Genomic DNA, 25595 nt, shown 5'->3' with positions numbered 1-25595 from the left:
GTAGCAAATTAGCAATTCTTAAGAAATCAATCATTTTAGCTATTTTTTATACGTTATATAAAGCGTTGGCTATCTTAGCATTATAACTAGGTTTATAATTATTACACTCGCACAATTTTGTTCAAACAAACACGTACTCTCCTTTTTAAAAACCTTAAAGAGTATTAACTATAGATTTTTATGGGTTCATCCCTTCTAAATTCACCAACCAATGTAGTAATTGCCATTTTTTAAAAATATATTTTTAACGTAGTCACCAAAATACTAAACCATAAATTCAAAATATTAAACCCTAAATTCTAAACACTAAATCTAAAGTCCTTGAATAAATTCTAAACCCTAAATCATAATCATTAAACACTAAATTTTAAAAATACTAAATCCTTAACGTTAAACCCTAAACCTTTAGATAAATTCTAAACCATAAAGTTTATGGTTTATCCAAAAATTTAGAGAATAGTGTTTAAAATTTAGGATTTAGTGTGTTGCTGATGGCATTATAAATATTAAAAAAAATACAAGTTTAAGGTTTAGAATTAAGAGTTTAGTGTTTTTAAGATTAGTGTTTATGGTTTAGGGCTTATTTATCCAAAGATTTAGGGTTTATCCAAGAGTTTAGGACTTAGATTTATCCAAAGATTTATGGTTTAGGACTAAGGGTTCAGTATTTTTAATATTTAGTTTTTAGCATTTATGATTTACAATTTAGAATTCATTCAAATTTTTAGGGTCTACCCAAAAATTTAGTGTTTTGGTGATGGTGTTAAAAAAGATTTGATAACTACTATTATCTTTTATTTATTTTTATTATTTTATTTTTAAAATATAATATAACTTGATAAATATATTTTTAAAGATATTGAATATGAAATATTAAAACCCTATTAGTTAGGGAATCTATGAGGTAAATCCAAGAAAAAACTCTTTAAAGATTATAAAAAGTGAAAAAGAGGAGAGATGAAGAGATCGTATCTGTTTAGGATATTGTTTAGAATTCCAGAAACCTTAGGTCACTTGTTATTTTATTATAAGCTTAGCATTTCTGATTTAATTATATGTTTTAGTTATATTGAAGATATTAACTGTAGTTATTAGATAATATAAAATACATACTAGCCGATGAAACCATCTCTAACTCATCTCTATTTTCATCTCAAACTCTATTATAAAGGTGTATTTACTCCAACATATGTCTTTATGATAGAATTTCTCTATTTATAGAAAAAAATATAGAGAACTATTATCATCTGTAAATATAAAAACAAAAAGTAAAATTCTTCTATATTTATGTCTAAAATAGAGAAATTATATTATAGAAGCATACATTGGAGTAAATCAACTTCTATAGTAGAGCTTTTTATTATAGAAGAATATATAAAGATATATATTGAAGATGTTCTGAGCTTGCTCATGTATATTTTGAAAAAAAAACGATATTTTATTTTAGAGAAAAATACAAAGATTTATATTGAGTAAAATATAAAGATATATATATATATATATAGTTTTGTCATAAAGAATTGTGGTTATACTCATCCTTTGTTGGATGAATGAAGTACTCTGTTTCTTTAATTTCTAATCAAGTATGGTTCGCACAAAAAAAGACAAAAAAAAACGATGAGCCTGCTCTAATGTAGTTTAGGGTGATCAGCAAACTACAAGTGGCATTACTTAGCACATATAGTCGCGATTAGAGCTCCACAATTTCGAATAAGATGCACTCTGCTTTTGTTCTTTTTTGCAGGTCATGATCTCTTGCAGTAATGCTTTTGGTCCAGTTTGAAAACCATTTCACTAACGTCGGAATGGTTTCGAAATATATATCGACTTATTTTTTGAAGGGTAGTGTTTTCTTTTTTTTTTTGCTAAATAGGGTAGTGTTTTCTGAATTTAGTTATCTTTTATTGGTTGCATAAAAATCGGTTCTTTTCACAAGCCATCGAATTAAATTAAGTATGAATTTAATTTAATTTAAGGTAGATAATGCTAGAAATTCCATAGAATTTGACAATTCATATAGTGCTCAGATTCATGTCTCAACCCTAGTGCTAAAATACATGTGGTACCGTAAACACCTAGACCAATAAAAATGTAGAAGTCCCCATAACAATAGTGTAGCAATTAGAAAAAGGATAACTGTTACGTGGAGATATGCATTCCAAGTAGGTAGTGTCATATATAATTTAACATAAAGACAAGTGAAGTGATAGAATGCAATCAGTAGCAATATTTTTTTTTTTAGTAAAGTGTTAAGAAAGTAGCAAATATTTTATTGTGAACAGAAATAAAATTGTTTCACTGTAAGAGATAGACTAATTCATTTGCCTCTTCTTCTGGGAGCAAAAACATACTGGGATACAAGACAAAATCAACGAAACTATAATAAAGAAACAAAACAATAAACAAACAAAAGCTGCCTTATCAACTATCTTCACTATTTTCTTATTTTCTATCCGCTCTTCTCCTGGACCATTGTGACAAAACTTTATGTATAATTACAATTCTTTTTTAAACGAATGGTCAGTGTAAAAAGAGAAAAATAAATTCAAAATATATATTTCTCAATTATATCGAAACAATCTGGTGGCTTTTTAAAGTTTGAAGTTAGATACCAAAGCGATATTAGTGGGCTAAGACTAAGTAAACCGATTTCTTCAGACTTCTTGTATGATCTTGGACATATACCACATTTGAACGGTTGTCTACGAAAATATGAAAGAGAAGCCTTATGGAGTTGTAGTAACCACGTAGTGCCAAGTCAGTTTGGGTGCGTATTTCTATATTATATTTTCCTCTTCTCTCTAATAAGGAAGACAATTGTTCTGATAGTGGAGATCAGAAGAGTGATTCTGTCGGCTTCACAAAGCAGCCACAATAAATAAAATAGGAAATTAAAAGTGCAATGTGTAAGATTGATCAGAAGGGTGAAATATTACAAGTATAGTCCAATAAATAATAGTAAATGTGTGTACGTAAAAAGGTGGAAGTGATAGAAAACAACAGCATAGAATAAACTAAAAACAAAGAGAAAAGCAACTGAAAAAAACAAAAGAAACATTGTCCAGAAACTTATGGAACAAATTCGCAGAATCCATTATATGTGTTTGCTGCCACTCCTTGTGATAAGTTATGACCGAATATTTCCATTATTTGCTTGCTGGCTGTTCCAAATCGGAACACTATCCTTGTTTTCCTGACAACTACAAAACTTCTTTTTTTTTTTAATTTTTTTGAAGTTGTACATACGCGATTCATAATAAAGCAGCGTTCTGAGTTTAAACAAATTTATATTTTGAAAACCATTTCAGTTGTGACATTGAGATAAAAAGGATTTCTCATGCACTTTCTATCTTATAAGATGAAACGTTACAACAAAAGATTATCGATGCATGATAATGCATATCAACCTTTTTTCATTAGTGAATTAACGGCCGGTCCAATGTTTTCGGATGCGCTATACCAAATGAAATGTGTGTATCTTTTCTCTTCTTTTTTTTTGTCAACCGATATGTGTGTATCTTTTCATATCTATCCTATTAAAAGTGAAGTACAAATGGGAAATTACCCTGATTTCTTCTCATTATTTACAACAGAATGCCATTGACATTAAACTCAGAGTTTTGATTAAATATTTTTATCTTGCATTCACGGATCTCTCATTATCAAGGCCCAATACGTTTTCTTTCAACATTTTTATGGGATATGTTATGGTAAAAGAGTATTTATCTTCTATATATCATATTAAAAATCGATCAACAATTAGTTGGGTAGCCTTATGTTAACCATCAACCAGCTCCAATCTCTAACCATAAATTTTTTAATTTGCGTATGATTTTTTAAAAAGGACACTGTAACAAGTGTTTTCGAATATACACATCTATCTTATTAAAACAGAAACATTCTGTTGGGCCTAACATTTATTTTGTAAGTTTTTAAATTAAATACACCTTTATACTTTATAGTTAAACCTACATTAAATCACTAATGTTTCTTTCTTTATACTTCTATTCATGTTTCCAAACAAAACATACTTATACTATTATCAATGTTTCCAAACAATATGTTTTTATACTACTATTAGTGTTTCCAAACAATACAATAATTAATCTTATTTATTTTATATCTATCATTTTCTCTTTAGAATTTTGTAGAAATGTCATAATTTTATAAATTGCAAAATAATGAACTTTAAAATTTGGATTATAAGATTACAAATTATGAAACTATTACAATTTAAATCCAATTAGATTACATATCGGTCATCCATCAGTTCAATCGGTTATTTTCGGGTTCTACTGATTTTTTTTAATATGAATATTTTAAAAACCTAAATTGAATTGTCAGATCTCCGGATTAACCGGTATAATCACAATCGGGTTGAATTTAAAAACACTGATTTAAATGCAAAAATATTTTAAATACACACTCTGTAAAAATTACCAAAATATTTGTTAAGTTATTAGTGAAATTTTTCATCGTAAAATATTCCGCGCTTCCAAAGCGCGGGTCAAAATCTAGTGTTTGTATTAATGTCAATAAGGTTCTGCTCTTTAATTTTCGGTCGGATAAATAATCCGAGGGCTAATCGATGGCTTCGGATCCGACAAATAACTCACTTAGGACAAACATAAATACATTATTTTTTTGTGATCAACTGTGAAGTATAAATTTAATCTTGATTTTGCAATCATTAACAGATGTATTTAAAATATTTTTTATATAAAATATTATAACATAAAAAGCCAATATTAAGATTCTTAACATTTTTTTAATTTGATAATGATTGTAACCTTACTTCTTACTAATACTATCACTGACTGTTTTTCTTCTACAACAAATGGAACGCTAAGAGTTTTTAAATGACCAATTATACTACTATTGTTTATTCGAATACAATTATTATTTTTCCATAATTAGCGTTGTTTTTATTCGAAACAAATAAATAGTTTGATTTTCTTTTCTGTTGATTGGAAAACCGGATGCTTAGTATGAAAACTATTATTCCTAATGCATGTTTTTATTCCATAGCTTTTGTAGCTACGCGACGTACTCTATGAAATTTTGACGGTATGCAATGTACATTTTTGGAAAACTAATCAAGCCACAACAAATATGCGAACCTTTCTTTAAATATATTGATGTGATGTCCATTTGCTTGCATACAACAAACAATATAGCGCTATGAATTAAGTATTTTGTAAGAATGAGTTACACTCTATTAGAGCATCCTTATCCTTATTGAGAATCTCTCAATGGGTTTCTCAAGAATCAAATACTTTAAAAACATGAGATGAATGAGATGAATCTCTCAAACAAAACTCTACAATAAAATCAAAAAGACTCATGTCACATTTGTATAAGAAAACACTACAATAAAATTGAAAAACTCATATCACTTTTGCTTATAGTGAGTGCCGGTTCTGAAATATTTAGGGTTTCATACGAAATACAAAAATAGAGTCTTTAAATACTATGTAAAATTATCGATAACAACCTCAATTTTAAACATAAATCAAAATTTGAGACTTTAGTACTTGATACAAGCAAATCAAACAAATAAATAACTTAATAAAAATAACTTGAAACGAAATCCTAAATTCTCTAGTTTTGATTTTTCTTTATATTTTGCTCATATTGTCATATAACTTGTATGGCCATACGGGGCAGTGGAAAAGGCGTGAAATTCATTTTTGAAGAAATAATAACTAAATTTAGAAAGAAACTATTGTAAATTAGTTATTTTCTTTCAATTCATTCATATAAAATAAAGGATATATAAGATTTAGTTGTGCTATATTATAAATATGTCCCCACCATTTTCTCAACTTAACGACAACAATAATATATGCATTGATATATTAATAAGAAACTAGACCCTAAAATTATTATAGAAATAAGAAACAATTATTTTCTCCATACGTTTGTTTCTCGTGTATGGCTTCCCGGCACTGCTTGCACTTTGTTGGCTTAAACATTTTCTATGACTTTCAATTCAATTACTTTGCAAAATTTAACTAAAACTATATTGATATTATATTGGTAAAAAACTCATACGAGTCTAGTACGTACCATTACATGTTTTTTTCTTTCTGAAAAAGGCTTAATGCTCTTACAAGTTTCAATTTAGTTTATTAATACTCTTTTTTTTTTGCTAAACACTTTATTAATACTCTATATGTTCTGCTATAGAAAATGCTTCTTTACATTTTTAGTGCTATTGAATTTATCTTTTCAACTTTCTAGTAAAGTTTAAATTATTCATTGTTTCATAATAAAGTTTACTATGCTACTTTAATATTGGTCTGTTATTCAGCTGATAGTAATACTTTTAAAGAAAAAAGAAAAAGATTAATTTATCTATTTCTTCTGGTTTCAATTTTAACTAAATACTTTATATCTATAACAGAGGAAATACTGTTTTTAAAATGATTGTTACACGAAAACATGATTTTCTACTCAACTTTGATGTTCTGTTTGTAATAGGTATATGTGTTTGACAAAAAAGAAAAGAAAAATAGGTAAAATACGATACTTGTACATATAAAAAAGTTAATAAATGGCCGCCAAAGAAAAGTTAATAAATGTAAAATACGATACTTGTTACAGTAGAGAACCGAACAAAGTGGAGTGATAACATCAAACAAGGACCAACTATAAGTTATAATCTTCTTTTTTTCTTTAACGTGATAAACATTAAACAAGGACCAGCTATAAGTTATAATCTTCGTCTTTTTTTTAACGAAGTTAAATCCTTAGCGTAAAATATTAGATTGATTTGACATATAGAACTTGTTTGTGTTAAAAAAAAAGGGTCAATTAGGGGAATGGGCAACTTTTAAGTTTGAATTAGGAAAATGAGTCACCTCAAGTTTATATTAAGCAATTGGGCAACCTAGTAGAGAGAATAAATTTATGACATTTTTAACATTTTTGCCTATTAAACTTGGCAAGCTGGAAAAGTAATTTCGTGGGACCCAAAATCCACTTTGCCTATAAAAAATAACTTTTTTCCCACTAACTTTTAACAACTAACTTTTGTGGACCCCATAAACATTTTTTATTCATTAAACTTTTGTATCATATTTAATATTTAAAAATCATATATGAGCAACTACTTTAATATAATACATATTTTTCATATATAAAGTCAACATAAATCTATACGAATTAATATAAAATCGATGTAAACTCTAAAATTTATGAAAGTTACCCAATAAATTATACATTTTGACTCATAAAAGAAACTTTCATATTTATGAAATCTACCCAAATAAATGATAATTCATAATATTATGTAAATTTATGGATAATTATCATAAATCTGAATAAATTTAATAAACTTGGAAACCTTCATAGATCCTTCATTTTTTGCCAAAATGGCAGGAAAACAAATTTGTCTACATTTAATTTTAATATAGTTGGGTAAATTTAATAAATTTGGAAACCTACGTGAATCTTACATTTTTTTGGTCAAAATTGATCTCACACTTTTTGTTTTTGCCAAAAATAGAAACACTCACGAAATGCTACATTTTTTTCCCAAAAATAAAATGACAAATTGGGATCTGGCAGCAAAGTGTATTCGTTATAATTTTTATGTTTATAAAATGACAAAAATTGTTAATGAAATGACAAATTTGTTAATAAAATGACAAACCCTACACCTTTCACGATGAACTGATCTAATAACTTTAATTTTCAAGGATCATATCTACTTGCTAGAACCAATATAATCTCATATTGAGTACAACCTGCAGATTTCCAATCATCTCAAGTTTTTGATTAGTCATAGGTAGAGCCGTGCTTATAATCTATTGAAAAGGATATCCGCTATAGTGCTATTTCACCCCAAAAAATAGAGTTATCCTTAGGTTCACCCCTAGAGTGAACATTTAGGTTCACCCAACCAATATGAATCAAGTATTTCATAATTAATATTTTTTAAAAAAGAAAAGAAAATATTGTCAAGTTATATTATGATTTTAAAATAAAAACAAATAAAAATAATAACCGTTACAAAAAATGAATTTTTGAAAACTACTTTTAATATCGTCAAAAAACACTAAACCCTAAACCCTAAATCCTAAACCCTAAACCCTTGGGTATACCCTAAACCCTTGGATAATTTTAAACTCTAAACCCTAAACCCCAAATTCTAAACCCTAAATCGTAAACCCTAAATCCTTGTGTATACCCTAAACCCTTGGATAATTTTAAACTCTAAACCCTAAACCCTAAATTCTAAACCCTAAACCCTTGGATAAATCATAAACACTTGGATAATCCTAAATTCTAAATCAAAAACACTAAACACTAAAACATTAAATCTTAAAAATACTATTATGGTTTAATGTTTTTAATTTAGGGTTTAGTATTTATCCAAGGGTTTAGGATTTAGAGTTTAGAGTTTAGTGTTTTGTTGACGAAATTAAAATCTTTTTAAAAATCTTTTTTTTGCATATATTATTATTTTTATTTTTTAATATTTTTATTTTAAAAATGTAATATAACTCGACAATATTTTGTTTACTTTTTTAAAAGATATCAATTGTGAAATGAGTGATTTCTATTGGTTGGTGAACCTTAAGGTTTACTCTAGGGGTACACCAAGATTAAGTCCAAAAAATATAGGATAATTTGGTGCCTCTATGTCAAGTATCTAGTGATTTTTATGTCTTAAGAAGTTAAGACTCAACCTGAATTTGACCAAATTCTCTCGCATAAACTTCTTATCTTAAATATTTAAAATCATCAAAAAACACTAAACATAAACTCCTAAACTCTAAACCATGAATCCTAAATCCGGAACCCTTGGGTAAATCTAGAATCCGAATAAATTATACATTTTGACCCATAAAAGAAACTTTCATATTTATGAAATTTACCCAAATAAATGATAAATTATTCATAAAATTATATAAATTTATGGGTAATTTTCATAAATATGGGTAAATTTAATAAACTTGGAAACCTACATGGATCTTTCATTTTTTGTCAAAATGGTAGGAAGAACAAATTTGTCTACATTTATCTTAAATATTAAAAATCATCAACAAAACACTAAACCTAAAATCCTAAACTCTAAACCTTGAATCCTAAATCCGGAACCATTGGATAAATCCAGAACCATTGGGTAAATCCAGAATCCGAAACAATCTGGAACCCTTGGGTAAATCCGGAACCCTATGCCTAACGTTTAATACAATCTAATTCACTATAACTCAAGAAATAAGTATACGTATACATAAGATGTACGAATATCTAAGGTGTACGAATATATAAGGTGTACGTATACATAAGTATACATAAGGTGTACGAATACCTTAGGTGTACAAATACCTAAGGTGTACGAATACCTAAGGTATACAGAAGGTGTACGAATACATAAGGTGTACGAATATCAACATAACCCATCTAATACTTAAGATGTACAAATACATAAGGTGTACATATACATAAGTATACATAAGGTGTACAAATACATAAAATATACGAATACCAACATAACCCATCGAATACTTAAGGTGTACGAATACACAAGTATATGTATACATAAGTATACATATATTTAAGGTATACGAATACATCGGTGTACGAATACATAACATCTATGAATACCTTTTGTTTATATCCCTTATTGCATTGGAGAGTTTAAATACATATTAAGTATAAAATTTAAATACATCTACGAATACAACGAGAGCACAGTGCTCTCCAAAACAATTATACGTTAATTATTTAGAACTCACATTTTACTCTATATAAAATTTAAATATTTTGCTAATAACCTATTGGTATTATAATCTAAAATTTTGTCAATCTCATTATAGATGATCTAATTAACTAAAAGGTGGTAAAAACAATGAAATAATTTATAACAACATTTCATTTGTAAAAGCTGATATACCAAAATATTTTCATTAAATTCAATAAAATAAATTAACATATTAGTTTAATTGTGTTTTCATATATGTGAAGCACATTCATTTAGACAACATAATTTTTCATATAAAATTTAAGATTGTTTAGAAATGAAATGTTGAAATAAATAAGTGAAATACATCTTATAATAAAAAAACTAAAAAATTAAATATTTTTTATAATAAAAGCTAAACAATTAAAAAACTAAACAATTAAAGATTAAACAATAAATAATTGACATTAAAGACATCTAAAATGAAATATAATGAAAGATCTCTTTAAAAAAATACATCATATTTTTATTATGAAATATATGATACAGTTACAAAAAAAATCAATAAAATCGAAATAAAATCTAGATAATTTTTCAATAGAAAAAAGACATTTTCTATTAATTGTTTAGTTTTTCTCAATAAAATCACAGCCATGAAAACTAGAATTTTAGATGGATATAAGATGTTTTAATAGAAAATATACATTATATTATCTTGTATTATTCAAAGATTTTTTAAAAACTAAATTATTAAAAGATAATGAAATATAATTTAAACAATTAAAAGATAATGAAATATAATGAAATATTTTTTAAAAACCAAACAATAAAATCGAAATCTAACCTAGATAATTTTTCCCATTAGATTACTTTTAAGAGATCAATTTTTAAATTTTAATAAACATTTTTAGTATTTATACTTTTAATAATTAATAAATGATATATAGTATTTTTGTATGATATTAAGCATTCATTTTAATCATTTTTAGTGTATAAATATTACATTTAAGTGTCATATGTATAAATTTTATAAACAGGGGCTTGGAGTGTACATGAGCGTAATGGTTTCTTATTATTAAGTTAAAGAAAAAATGATTTTTCTTCTTCAGTTAATTTAACTGTAAAGGTGGTGGTGTAGAAAAGAATGAGAGAGAAAAAGAAGATGAGAGGAAATGAAGGAGAGGGAGATGATTTTCGTAGATGATGGTTGGTGGTGTGGAAAAGAAGGAGAGAGAAAAAGAAGGAAAGAGAAAAAGAATAAGAGAGGTGGTGTGACAAATTAAAAAATGAGAGAGGTGATGTGACAAATTTTATTTTAGATATATTTTAATTGAAATGGCAAAGATGTAAATAATGAATCTGACAAAGGTCCCAAAGGATATTTAGACATAAGTTTACATGGGCAAATGCAAAAAGTTGCCCAATTGGCTAATTTAAACTTGAGGTCGCCCAATTCTCTAATTTCAAACTTGCGATTTGCCCAATTTGCCAATTTTTTCAAAAAAAAAAAGACATAGAATAGAACTTGTGTCAAGTTGGTACAAAACTAATCATCAAAGGCTCGAAGTAGAGTGGAGATGCATTGCATCAAGATGCTTTTATTCTACCAGACTAAAAAAAGAACCAGAAAAGCAAATACGAATTAGTACTCATAGCACATGATAAAGTTGCCTCAGTTAATTTCAATCAGACGATTAACCCGATAAAAACAGAAGAAATTGTCTCATCGAGGGTGTCCATCACCAAAACTGCACACACGAATCCGATTCCTACGCGCCAATTGGTTGCCCAATCTCTTAACCAAATCTTGCATCACCGAAAGAAGCATCTTTACGTACCGCTTTTCTCCGACATGTATAACAGAAGTTGCATCTTTCAACAGTTCTTTTTTCAATCCCTCAAAGTGTTTTTAACATCTAGTAATCATGAAGCAACCGTGCACTAAGTAATGTACTACGCAGTAACGAACTATAATCAGTAATATCATGAGAATTCCAGAAAGTAAAAAAGTTGAATAACTACAATGGACGACAATTCAATTCCGTATGTACTTATTGTGCTCCTATGGTGCGACAGAGATTTGGATCGAATTTTCTTTATTAAATTACTCATTGAGAATGAGTTTTCAATAGCTTCATAATGTTTAACTCAAGTGCATGAGAACATGATCACAATAGTGACTACTAGCTACTAGGCATTTGCGCTTCAAGTTTTGCTTGGTTTTTAGGGTTTAGAATATTCATATTTTTTTGTCAAACTCGAAGCGTAAAGAATATTCATATTTTAGCTTAAACCAGTTTGTACTAAATATATTTTGTTAAATTCAAGGTTATTGATGACTTCCACCTAAATCAATCAGCTGACGAAAGAACTCATAATACACATCTCGAGATAATAGTTTGTATAATCATTAATCTCGACAATATCCAATATGGGATTAGTTCGGGTCAGACCAGCCGGAAGAATTCATCAAAGTGATTTTAAGATCGATCAGACCCTTTTCGGTTGTGTAAAGTGTGCTAATTAGACTAATACTATTGGTAAATTTCAAGCTGCAGCAGTTGGTTTGGACAAAACTTTCATCTATGCTGAATCATCATTACATCATAACTTCAGAAATAGAGCCTTAGTTCCTAGCTGCAGCAATTGGATTGGACATATTAATTTGATAAGAATCACGGTAAGCTGCTCTCTTGCTATCAAGTTGTATGACATTTTCATCAACGTTGGTTTACACTGTCTTTACATGTTAAAACTCTGTTTTTGTTTCTCAAAGCAGAACCGGTCCTAACTATTATTGGGCTGGAAGCAAAACTAAAAAAATAGGCCTATTTATATTCACTTTTTATAAGAAGAAAAAATAAAGAATGGCAAACATGATGGGTCTAACTCCCCACCTCCTCTGCATTAACAATGAGTTTTACCACTTGAGCTATTGAACAATTAAGTATTTATGTGGCCGGTATAATTGATAACTTAACGGCGGCTAGAAGTACCAGCTTCTTCCGCTTCTGTTCAAAGCCGCCTCTGCTCAAAGAGATGATGCGAAGACCTTTGCATGATTGCATCAACCACTTTTATAAGTCAACAACAGCCAAAGTGCTCTTAGTTTAAGAATTGCCACATGAATAAGAAAGGAAAAGGCCATAATAATTAAATAAAAGAACATCATGGGAGCAGTGTGATCCCTAGTACTATGTATATATATTTACCCAAATATGTTACGAAAATTTACGTATTACGGGCCTAAAAGCCTAATAATGTAATATCAAACATAACTAACCATCTTTTTGGGCCAGCAGATTTAACAGTTTTTTCTTTATTTTTTGCTAAAATTTGGTAGAAATTACACTATCTTTTCTTTGAAAGTATCAAATCCATATACTCAAAACCTCGGCCCAAAAAACCATACACAAACATGTAAATGGCAATGCTTAATAACATAGCAAAACCGAACTCAAAACCTAGCACCAAAAAGTAACATATCTAAGTAAAATAAGAGTATCATAGCGATTGCACAATCAATATTCGCCATTTCCGACTCAAAAGTACAAAATTAGTTACTGTAGTTTGGTTTCCTGGAATAATTGGTTTCATAGTCATAAGCTGGCTTTACATTTTTATTTAAGTTCAGATTTCTTATTATGTTTTTTGGTCCTTTGTTATTCCCAAACTCTAAACAATATAACTAACCCCATTAAAGCCCACTATATTAAATTATTTCTTGAATTAAATTTTAACTTATGTTTAGTAATCTAAATACTAAAACTCCATACTAAAATCATATAAAAGAAATAACTTATTACATTTTGAAATTTAAAGGTAATATTTACAGGAAAATATTTTTCAAAATCAATAATCTATTCTATAGTTTCTTTTTCCGGTTGTGCTTCTTTCCAAAGATATACTTCATTTTCCGCCAAACGTAAACGTAAAGTATCTCTAGAATCTTCATCAAAACCATTAAATATTTTATCGTTTCGTCCATTTCAATTATACCAAAGAATCTAAGTAAATTGGTGATCTTCAATATATGATCCATTTCTCCAAAACAAATATATATATATATATATAATATATATATATTTGCAAAAAACTGACTGCAAAAGAAAGTTCTCTGGGTTGGTGGAAATCCTAGATACAGTCCATACATATATAGTTGTGGATTTTCAAACAAAATATGATTTATCATCTACTCCTCTGTACCCACCCATACCGTGAGCACTAAATATCGGAATTTATGCCTCGTTGTTAATTTGAGATTATTCCATACTGATAATCATCCTGAGATGATTTTCCACAGGATGCGCTTCAGTTTTGGAGGACATTACTCTTCTATGAATAAGTCTTCAAACTCTCTATACCATAGCCAAATACTGGTACATGTCTTTAGTGTCATAACTTGATCCAGGGGCGGACGTAGTAAGGGACGTATGGGGTCACGTGCCCCTGTTTCATTCTTCTATTTCTTCAAGCAACTAAGGTCAATCAAATGACAGTGCCTCCATCTAGTTATAAAATGTAGTGCAAATTTTTATGTGCCCCCGATTAAATGTAGTTCTAGATCCGCCCCCGACTTGATTTAACCGTGTATATTCTTGATTGTGTAAAATATATATCATCTATCTCTATCTAAGAGCTGAAAACAACTCAAAGGAATACTCTTTATAAGCTACGGATTCTTCGGTTTCACAAAGAATCTAATAAAATGTGAGTTCTACGAATGTATTGTAAGATTAATGAGCTGATTCGCTGTATGTGTTGAGTCTCTGATATACATGTTACTATTTGATGCGATTTGTTGGGATCCACAGGTCATTTCTTACTGAAATAGAAGATTCAATTCATATCCTTTTATAACGAAGATATCATAAACATTTAAAGTCTTCCTAATTTTTAAGAATTTTTAATTAAAAAATTAATAACTTTTTTGAAAAAATACTTTTGAACATTTAAAAAAAGAATCAAAACATATGTTTTAAATTTTATTATTATTATTTTTTTTTTAATATTTTGTTTTATATATTTAAGAAATATCTAATTAAAATTGTAAATGAGGATATAGTTGTTATTTAAACAATAATAAAATATAGTTTGTTCATTTTAACTTTTGAGTGTTGTTTAAGAACAAAAGCTAAAAACTGAGCTGTCTAGGATATTTGACCAGTTAAAAACATGTTTTATGTTGATTATAAAATACTAAAACAGTAAAAATTATTTAAATTTTTTATATTTAAATTAAAAAAACATTATTTAAATTAAATAATAAATATTATAATAAGTTATATAAAATAAATAAAATGAGCTTATTTTATTTTAATACTCAATAATTTCACTACAAAAACGAACATAGTTATTCTAAAAATACAAAATAATTCTATAAATAAGAAAAAAAAATTAAAATAAAGATGTATCAATACTACACTAAACTTTTATTAAGATAATTATGCATTTCTTATATGCAAATAAAATCTCATACAACAATAAACTATAAATTTGATCTCCTTATCTAATTTCTGAATATATAAAGATATACAACCAAATTTACTTTATTAAAATATAAGTATATTGTAGAAATAACATTTATCTAGCATGTTATTTATGAAATATTCCATTGCAAATTATTAAATTTTGGAATTTTCGTTAATAGTAATAAATGTTAAATATATTCTAATTAATAAGTTAAGAATCTAAATAATTCATAATATTTTCATATATATTAGTTGACTATAAAAATATTTTTATTTTTTAATTGTAAGAAAATATTTTAATTCTGTATTTGTTAAATGAAATATGATAATATTATTTAAATATGTTTATAAATTAATGTTCTGTTAAATTCAAAATTTGAAAGGAAAGAAAAATCTAAATAAATCTGTATATATTACATAAGTATAGTTAAATTATTAAACTAAGTAGTATATATAATTAAATAAGTTAATATACTAATTATTATTTTTAGATTATGCACATAAGTAATACACATTTATATTTTCATTTAAATAAGTTATACAATCAATAAAATAAGTATTTAAAACCCCCAATAGTTTTGACACAAAACAAAACAAAAAAACATTTCTTATAAAACTAAAAAGTAATCTCATAAATTAATCAAAATTTGAAAATAAAAATTTAAAATCATTAAATTAAAATTTGGTTTTAAAATATAATTTAGCAAAATGTTAAACTATAAATCTACTATAAACTTGTGTCCTAAACTAGTTTCTAAATTAGGATATACAACCAAATAAATCCTTAGACAATCGGGTCAAAATCTAATATTTCTTCAATGAAAACTAAAAGTACATAACAGATGGGGAAAAACATATTCACCAGCATTTTGCTATTCTTTTCTTATTTCGAAAACAAAACAAGATAAGATTAGTTGAATATTATATTTTACTAATTGAGTAACAACTAGAAATTAGAAAACTGGTCATACTTTCTCTCTTATCAGATATCTTTCTAAACTTGCTCTACAAGATTCACTTTCCGTGTTCAAATACGCGCTTTCTTCCCATATAAATATCGACTTAGTTCATCTTCTTGTAAGAAAAATACATTTAACATCAAAAGAAAAAAAATTAGGAATGAGAGGTAAATATCTTTCTTTACTACTGCTGATTGTCTTGGCCTGTAACGAAGTCATTGCCAAGAACAACTCTTCAACACCTAAACTGAAACGAAGTGATTTCCCAAAAGATTTTATTTTTGGGTCTGCAACGTCTGCCTACCAGGTCGAAGGAGCTGCTCATGAAGATGGTAGAGGACCAAGTATCTGGGATACCTTCTCGGAAAAATACCCAGAGAAGATAAAAGATGGTAGCAATGGATCTGTTGCAGACAACTCTTACCATCTCTACAAGGAGGACGTGGCTTTATTGCATCAAATTGGTTTCAATGCCTACAGATTCTCAATCTCATGGTCTCGAATCTTGCCTCGTGGGAATCTAAAAGGAGGAATCAACCAGGCTGGTATTGACTATTACAACAAGCTAATCAATGAGCTTTTGTCCAGAGGAATCAAGCCTTTTGCCACAATTTTCCATTGGGATACGCCGCAAGCCCTTGAAGATGCTTATGGTGGATTCCGTGGCGCAGAGATTGTGAATGATTTCCGCGATTATGCGGATATTTGCTTTAAACATTTTGGAGATAGGGTGAAGCATTGGATGACACTGAACGAACCATTGACTGTAGTGCAACAAGGGTACGTTGCGGGTGTAATGGCTCCAGGAAGATGCTCCAAATTTACTAACCCTAATTGCACAGCCGGAGATGGAGCCACCGAGCCTTATATCGTAGGTCACAACCTTATCCTTGCTCACGGAGCCGCCGTCAAGGTCTACAGGAAAAAATACATGGTCAGTGTTAATGAATTTTCTTGTTAGAAAAAATTAGAAAAATATCTAGAAGATGCTTTTTCAAAAAAAAAAAATTAGAAAAATACACTGTGTATAATTATGTACTATAAATCACCCGATCTTAGCATGTTCATTCCAGTTCTGATTATATAAAAACACATGCTCTTGAATGTTGTATAAACAGGCGTCTCAAAAAGGTCAAGTCGGTATTGCTTTGAACGCTGGTTGGAACCTGCCCTATACAGAATCCGCCAAGGATAAGTTAGCCGCAGCACGCGCCATGGCCTTCACATTCGACTACTTCATGGAGCCACTTGTGACCGGTAAATACCCGGTCGACATGGTCAACAATGTAAAAGGCGGTCGGTTGCCTACATTCACGGCAAAGCAATCTAAGATGCTTAAGGGCTCTTATGATTTCATTGGCATAAATTATTACTCTTCTTCATACGCAAAGGATGTCCCGTGCTCCACTGAAAACGTTACAATGTTCTCTGATCCTTGCGCAAGCGTCACAGGCGAAAGAAATGGAGTTCCCATCGGCCCAAAGGCTGCATCGGATTGGCTTTTGATATATCCAAAAGGTATTCGTGATCTTGTCCTCTATGCAAAATACAAGTTCAAGGATCCTGTCATGTACATAACCGAAAACGGTAGAGATGAAGCTAGTACCGGTAAAATCTTTCTGAAAGACGGTGATAGGATCGATTACTACGCTCGACATCTGGAGATGGTCAAAGATGCCATCTCTGTTGGAGCAAATGTGAAGGGATTTTTTGCTTGGTCGTTGCTAGACAATTTCGAATGGGCAATGGGATACACGGTTCGGTTCGGGCTGGTTTACGTGGATTTCAAGGATGGTTGTAAGAGATACCCAAAGAAATCAGCTCAATGGTTCAGAAAGTTGTTGAATGGGAACAAAAACATGTGATGAGATTATGCATCATTTCATTTTATCAACATCTCTGTTATTCTAAGAGATTTACTATTATGTATTTCTCTTTGGAAATAATAAGCAGTGGTTATTTTATACAACTAACCCGACTGATATGAATTATTGCCTTTACAATCGCAGTTATAACAAAACCAAATTAATACCGTGATAAGTACTATTTAATCTTTTGATCATGGTCGATGATGAGAAAAATTCACATCCATAACTACGACTAATTAGCTGACCACTACGGTAACAGGAAGCCTACAAACATTCGCCAAGAAGATAAATGACATCAAAGATGTATGGAAATTACTCACAAAGAAACTCAAGCATGGCTCTTAAAGATAGAAGGTACGTATGACAATTATCCTGGCAGTAAGGGAATTGCTTTTTAGAAACATGTATACACGCATTCACCAGGCTACCAAAAGAATCACACTTTTTATTTTATTCAATAGATTATATGTTATATGCTATAAGTTAAAATATATTTTTCATTTTTGTGGTCATGTTTTCTTAAATATATATTGAAGGTGCTTTCTACATAAGACGCAGTTTTCTTTAACTTTCTCATGTGCGTACTTAGAGCTGGTCTATGGTGGGAAACCACACTATCTTACGAAGCTGCCTTCGTTGTAAGCCGTTGACTGGATGGATGGATCTTTAAAGTCTATAATATAAACTTAATGAAAGACTATACTCTCATGTGGCGCCGGCAGCGGGTCTCCGGGAACCGCACTATCATACGAAGCTGTCTTTGTTGTAAGCCGTTGACAAGATACATAAAGTCTATATATTAAAGACTTAAAGGAACTATACATACAATTATTCTGGTGAAGTCTTTAACTTAAAGATTTAATGCAAGGTTACATATATATACACCTGCTTTGTCTTTCTTCTATAAACCCTAATTTCTGATCTCACTTGTGTGTGTGTGTATTCTAAATTCATGGCTACAACCAGATTTAACGTCTCTTCCCGCTTTACCGCGAGTATAGGACTCGATTACGAGAGGTATGTGGGTCTGAAAGCTAGGACATCGAGGATTAGCTATCCCCAAACCCTAGCCACTCTTCGACACCATCCGATCCGAATAGCAAACGAAGATCGGACTTAGTTGTGAACGCTGAAGTGGCAGGTGGGGAGACACCGAACAGAAGCTATCCAGAAAACCCGAAAGGGTTTGTCGAGGAATTGAGGTTTGTAGCGATGAGAATGCACCCGAGAGACCAAGCGAAAGAAGGCACAAGAGAGTACAAATATCCCCAAGACGGTCCTGTTGCGACGTGGAAGTTCACACTCGAAGGTTACTTGATGTTTCTGGCGGAAAATAAGCTTGTATTCGACACGCTTGAACGTATTATTCACGACTCTACTGTCCCAACTTGTGAGTTTTCTCATCAGTTTCTTATGATTGATATATTGGTAATTTTATAGCTGGTTTGAAACGCTTTCACTCTACTAGATCTGGTTCATTTTAATTTTGTTCAGCGTTGAAGTGATTAAGAGAACAGTTTTAAGTTCTGAGTCATCTTGGTAGGGGTAGCAATTTGATACAACGTATGTGCAATCATTTAAATTTATACTACATATAAAACAACAAGGTGTGCGCGGACTTTAGATTTTTTATCTAAAAGTTTTAAGACAAACCAAATAATTAACAAGATGTGTGTTAAAGATAAATACCTTAAAAATGTCACACATATTAGTTTTGATTCCAACTCTAGCAAAGCAAATTTAATTTGTTTTTAAACCGCATAGAACGTTGTGTAGAAATACTTATTTATACTAAACTAATTACAATTGTTTGGATTTTTCAATTCTAAATTAGGGTTTAGATTTACCCATTTGAAAATAATTTTAGTCAATTTCATAGTAATTTTAAATGGTCGCTAGTTTTAAACCAAAAAATGATTTGTGCTAAATTGATTCTTAAAATGTGCAAATTATGTAGGTAAGACTACATTATTTATCTTCACATATTTCACATTTTTGAAATTTATTAGTTCTTCAAAATACTTAGAGGATTTATTTAAGAATTCCAGTTTTTTTTTAAAAACATGCATCATACATGTGATGATAAGAAAATTATTAGGATAGCAACTTGAGTTCTTAACTAGTTGTTATCATATTTGTTCATATAAGATTCTCACACTAATAAAATTTTATAATGTTACATAAATATTACTCATTCCGTTTCATTTTAACTAATAGTTGAAGAGTAAATTTTTTCAAATATATAGATAATGATGTTTTTATTTAGAAAATATAAAAATCAATATTTTCTTAATTTGAGTGTACAAAACTAAAATTACAATTAAAACGAAACAGTGGAACTATATTATATTAGTAAATATAGTTGACTTATGTAAAACTTACGTTTTCGCATGAAGTAGGTCATGGTTATGTATGGAAACATGTGGCAATATGCAAAAAGCATGTCCTCTAACTTGTGCAACCCTGACAATAATTCTGTGTTTGTGTAGATGCTGCGTTCAAAAACACGGGATTGGAAAGGGCAAATAATTTGGGTAGGGATTTGGAGTGGTTCAAGGAACAAGGTCACTACATTCCCGAGCCAATGGCTCACTGTGAAACATATTCAAAGTATTTAAAGGATATAGCAGAGAATGATCCTCCAGCATTCATTTGTCACTTCTACAACATCTACTTTGCACATAGCGCCGGTGGTAGAAAGATTGGGACAAAGGTAAAAGAAACAGAATTATTCACTAAACCCGCTAGTAACCCATTTTTTTAAGGTCTACAAGTTGTGCAGGTATCTGAGAAGATACTCGACAATAAAGAACTTGAATTTTATAAATGGGACGGCCCCATTTCTGAATTGTTGAAGAATGTGAGTGAAGAATTGAACAAAGTCTCTGAGGTATAGAACATAACATTACTGTGAAGAAAGAAAGTTTTAAAAGTTTGGTGCATTCTAATTTTAATTAAGCATATTTTATGCTTAACGGGCAGTTGTGGACGAGAGAAGAGAAGAATCATTGTTTGGAAGAGACAGAGAAAGCGTTCGAGTTTTATGGGGAGCTTTTTCTTTCCTTGGTGTCCTGAGCGGCAACACAAGTGGCGGGAAGGCCATCAAATATTAAGAAAACTAAATCTCCATTCACTTTTTTTTTCTTTATTGCATAATAATATATGAAGTCTATGTGGTTACCGAAATGTAGGAACCTCACTTCATTGGTTGTTTTTTTTTACATTTGGACGTTTGTTCCAACTAAAGTTCCATCATTCTATTATATTACCAAGAACAAAGGCAAAAACAGAAAATTTTGCCTATTGACACATCGTGTTTTCAGTTTTTTTTTTTAAGGTGGTGATGTTGAAACTCAATTTAAAAATGGGGCATCCGTGCATTTCCGAGTAACTTCCGCTAAATTTATTTCACGGTCGAATTGTGAGAGCGATCGATCAGTGCATCATCGGAAACACTATCATTGAGTTCATTCGTACGTAAAATAGGAGTTTGTTTCAATGATCTTATACTTAAAAGGCATAAAATGGCATATATGAATTGTGGAAAATGTCTTATTAGGTTTGCAATCGATTTTTCCACAATTCATATATGCCACAATATATTATGTCTGCTGGGAGAGACATAGAAGGCCACATGGCTAAACAAACATGGGGCCAATGCTACTTCAACAATGCATTGGTAAATCAGTTTGCAATCGAATTTCATTTTGGGGCGGAAGTAGGTCGCAAACAACATGAAAGCGCAATGGTTATGTGGTTTCGCGTGAGAAAAAAGTAATAAAAGGAACAAGTGAAGCTTTGTTTCTTTCAGTATGCTCTGTTTTTTCAACTCTCAATATTTTGGATAGAATTAAATTTAAGTTTTAAGCCAAAGCAGCAGTTATTGTTATAAAATTATTTTTGAAGTGAATAAATTTTTACTTTCATTAAAAGTTAAAAATAGGATTATTTAACTTCAATTTTAGCTCATAATCTTCAAAATTTACTAGTTTATTTTGAATTTCTAATACTTTTATATGGTGGAGATATGAACTATACACATCGTGTCTTTTCCATCCCATACTTTGTAATAATACATATTTTATATGAACTAAATAATATATCTTTAAACTATATAAACTCTCAAAACCATGTATATATATAATCCCATACTTTGTAATAATACATATTTTATATGAACTAAATAATATATTTTTTAAATTATATAAACTCTCAAAACTATGTATATATATATTGACCATCAATTATGTTAGTCAATCATTAGTTTATCAAAACGACATTATTTTAATTAACTCCTATAATTTGTATTTGAAATACAAGTAAGAATCATTTTAATCGCTGGACCAGAATTAATGGTGTAAACATCAAATTATATGTACGTTTTGGTTTATCAAATGAATCTAGAATTGCTTGTACTTTGAATTTAATTTTATAAATCATTATTTTTAAAATTTAAATTAATTATGATTAATTTATATATTTACTTTATAATATTATCCAAAACGAAGTCTTCGATAGTTGGCTAACATCTTTGATGATCTATGTATATAAACACAACTTTGAAAAATTAATGTAATTTCTTTTTGATTTTTTTTTAATTTATTATGAAATGTGCACTATTATCCATGTTGAAAAATGCATTTTCTCTTTCATATGGTTCTTCTGAGACCTACTTTAGATTCCTTTCAGATAACCGGATCATTTGCATGCACACAGATTATTCCTTTTCTTTTTTTTTAATATTTCAATTTATTTCTTCATAAAAATTCCTAATAAAAACAGGTAAAATGTTTTAATAAGCATAGATCTCATAAGAGTCGCAAGTCTAATAGAAAAGAATAAATAAATAAAAAAAGGTTGCCGTGGAAGTACAAACGCCAGCAAATCAAGAAACGAGTGTGGATAAAACGTGTCCTCCACCCTCCAATCAAATTCCATCAAAATCTCAAAAATCCCATTTTCCACTCTCACACATCTTTTAAAGATTTTCATCCAATCACAACCCTCCATTTTCAACCAAACCGGTTTGACCCGACCCAAACGCACCTCTTTCAATCATATTCCTAACGACCTCCTTCTCCCACATCGCACCCCATCCCTCTCTGTCTCTCTGCTCTTTATTCCTGATCTGAGTTTTGTAGACAAAAGAGGGGAAGAAGGTAGATTGAGATTTGCGTTTTTCTATGGCTCTCTCGAGTGCCTTCGTTGGTTGCCCAAAGCTCGAGACTTTACTCAATCACCACAAGCTCGAGACCCCGTTGGGTCTCATTGGTGTTCGTGCTCTTCCCAGGAACAACAGAAGCAGCAGACGTTGTCTGATCCAGAGAGCCCGTTGCGAGCTTACTGACTCCGCTCCTAATGCCGCAACCATCTCAGCTCTCGAACAACTCAAGAACTCTGCCGCTGACAGTAAGATGTTTATTATTACTTAGCTACTCAAATATTTTTGTATGTCAGGACCGAAACTAATATTACAGGACACTCCGATATTACATGTTTTTTTTGTATGTCAGGACCAAACTAATATTACATGTTCTGGTTTCGTGTCTAGAGGATTACTCCTAATATTCAAAAAGAAAATTCTTTTGTGTCAATCTCATTTTTAATTATGTTTATGTTTTGTCTGAAATCAGACATTTTGTGATGTGAATGAATGTTCTTTTGTCATTAAGTTTGCTGTTGTTCTAAGTCTCTGTTATGGTGTTTATTAGGATATACAAAGGAAAGGAGCAGTATTGTGGTGATTGGACTAAGCATTCACACAGCTCCTGTTGAGATGCGTGAGAAGCTTGCTATCCCTGAAGCTGAATGGCCGCGAGCTATTGGTGAACTATGCGGTTTGAATCATATCGAAGAGGCTGCTGTACTCAGTACCTGTAACCGTATGGAGATTTACGTTTTGGCTCTGTCTCAGCACCGTGGAGTCAAAGAAGTCACTGAATGGATGTCAAAGGTGTGCCTCCCTCCCTTAGCTTCTTATTGTTCTAAAAAATCGGTCTAGACGGCGCCTAATCAATAATCCCGCTAAGTACCGGCTAGCGATTTCTTGAACATTGGGCACATTTTAGAGTAGTGAAGTTGTTTGCATATGAAGTGTTTTATTTTATTAGCTGTGTTAACAAATACTATTTTAATTTGTCAGACAAGTGGGATTCCAGTTTCGGAGATTTGTCAGCACCGTTTCCTACTCTACAACAAGGACGCGACGCAGCACATATTCGAAGTCTCAGCTGGTCTGGACTCTCTCGTCCTAGGAGAAGGTCAGATCCTTGCACAGGTGAAACAAGTTGTTAAAGTCGGCCAAGGAGTGAACGGCTTCGGGAGGAACATCAGCGGGCTGTTCAAACACGCCATAACCGTCGGGAAGCGTGTCAGAACGGAGACAAACATCGCTGCCGGAGCTGTGTCGGTTAGCTCAGCAGCTGTTGAGCTTGCTCTGATGAAGCTTCCTGAATCTTCTTCGCACGCCTCCTCCGCTAGGATGCTGATCATCGGTGCAGGGAAGATGGGGAAGCTTGTGATAAAGCATTTGGTGGCAAAAGGTTGCAAGAAGATGGTGGTGGTGAACAGAAGTGAGGAGAGAGTTAAAGCTATCCGCGAGGAGATCCCTGGTGTTGAGGTTGTGTACCGACCTCTTGATGAGATGCTAGCTTCTGCTGCGGAAGCAGATGTTGTTTTCACCAGCACAGCCTCCGAGACGCCGTTGTTCTTGAAGGAGCACGTGGAGACTCTCCCTCCGGCTAGTCCGGAGATTGGAGGAGTGAGGCTGTTCGTTGACATCTCTGTACCGAGAAACGTCGGGTCTTGCGTCAATGAAGTGGAAACCGCGCGGGTTTACAACGTGGACGACCTCAAGGAAGTGGTAGCTGCTAATAAAGAAGACAGGTTGAGGAAAGCGATGGAAGCTCAGACCATAATAGCAGAGGAGTCAAACCAGTTTGAAGCGTGGAGGGATTCGTTAGAGACGGTTCCGACCATCAAGAAGCTGAGAGCTTACGCAGAGAGGATCAGGATGGCGGAGCTGGAGAAGTGCATGTCCAAAATGGGAGATGACATCAACAAGAAAACGACGAGGGCGGTTGATGACTTGAGCAGAGGTATCGTGAACAGATTCTTGCATGGTCCGATGCAGCATTTGAGATGTGATGGGAGTGACAGTAGAACGCTGAGCGAGACCCTTGAGAATATGCATGCTTTGAACAGAATGTATGGTTTGGAGAAGGACATCTTGGAGGAGAAGCTTAAGGCCATGACATCAAGCCAACAAAAGTAAAAGATGAGAAAGAAGATGTTACATCTCTTTTGACAGATTGCATATATCCTTAAGCTGGGGATCTATATGATTCATTTAATTTGTGTACAAGATACTGTTTTCTTCAGCTAACATTTTATATCGTCTAAGTGTTGTGAAGATAAACGAGTTTTGTTGCATGTTTTATCATAGACTCTGAGTGTAACGGTATTGATCCCAATTACCGTTACTCATGTGTAATGTATAAACGTTGGTTCATGCAGTATAGAAAGATGTGTTTTTCTCCTTAGTTTATTTTTTTTTTTGGCTATGCTAAAGATTTAGTCTGCTTAGTGTGTTGGTTGATTCCAT

General features: G+C 30.9%; 3 protein-coding genes across 3 annotated transcripts; all 3 read left to right on the top strand.

Annotated features, from left to right (window-relative positions):
- The first annotated feature begins 16268 nt into the window (after positions 1–16268).
- Positions 16269–18095, top strand: LOC108825911 (beta-glucosidase 15-like). Its single transcript, XM_018599270.2, has 2 exons — positions 16269–17058; positions 17243–18095. Exons 1-2 carry the CDS (start codon positions 16285–16287, stop codon positions 17987–17989), a joined length of 1521 nt encoding a protein of 506 aa, XP_018454772.1. The 5' UTR covers positions 16269–16284; the 3' UTR covers positions 17990–18095.
- A 730-nt stretch (positions 18096–18825) lies between these two features.
- Positions 18826–21155, top strand: LOC108826678 (heme oxygenase 4, chloroplastic). The gene is given in 5 exon segments (XM_018600059.2): positions 18826–19107; positions 19110–19382; positions 20482–20705; positions 20775–20882; positions 20975–21155. Coding segments are annotated over 5 exon segments (861 nt in total). The 5' UTR covers positions 18826–18944; the 3' UTR covers positions 21068–21155.
- A 1850-nt stretch (positions 21156–23005) lies between these two features.
- LOC108828251 (glutamyl-tRNA reductase 1, chloroplastic) lies at positions 23006–25529 on the top strand. Its single transcript, XM_018601877.2, has 3 exons — positions 23006–23401; positions 23704–23945; positions 24135–25529. Exons 1-3 carry the CDS (start codon positions 23176–23178, stop codon positions 25263–25265), a joined length of 1599 nt encoding a protein of 532 aa, XP_018457379.1. The 5' UTR covers positions 23006–23175; the 3' UTR covers positions 25266–25529.
- Positions 25530–25595: the final 66 nt, after the last annotated feature.

This window comes from Raphanus sativus, chromosome 9 (assembly GCF_000801105.2).
Source record: "Raphanus sativus cultivar WK10039 chromosome 9, ASM80110v3, whole genome shotgun sequence".
Classification (NCBI taxonomy): Eukaryota; Viridiplantae; Streptophyta; class Magnoliopsida; order Brassicales; family Brassicaceae; genus Raphanus; species Raphanus sativus.
The sequence above is the reverse complement of the archived record's forward strand: the minus strand, read 5'-3'. Positions and strand labels throughout refer to the sequence as shown.

Bases quoted from the DNA above. Each gene is read 5' to 3' on its own strand.
- LOC108825911 (XM_018599270.2), top strand. From the start codon at position 16,285: ATGAGAGGTAAATATCTTTCTTTACTACTGCTGATTGTCTTGGCCTGT. The intron at 17,059-17,242 runs GTCAGTGTTAAT...TTGTATAAACAG, and splicing joins TCTACAGGAAAAAATACATG to GCGTCTCAAAAAGGTCAAGT.
- LOC108828251 (XM_018601877.2), top strand. From the start codon at position 23,176: ATGGCTCTCTCGAGTGCCTTCGTTGGTTGCCCAAAGCTCGAGACTTTA. The intron at 23,402-23,703 runs GTAAGATGTTTA...GGTGTTTATTAG, and splicing joins CAAGAACTCTGCCGCTGACA to GATATACAAAGGAAAGGAGC. The intron at 23,946-24,134 runs GTGTGCCTCCCT...TTAATTTGTCAG, and splicing joins TCACTGAATGGATGTCAAAG to ACAAGTGGGATTCCAGTTTC.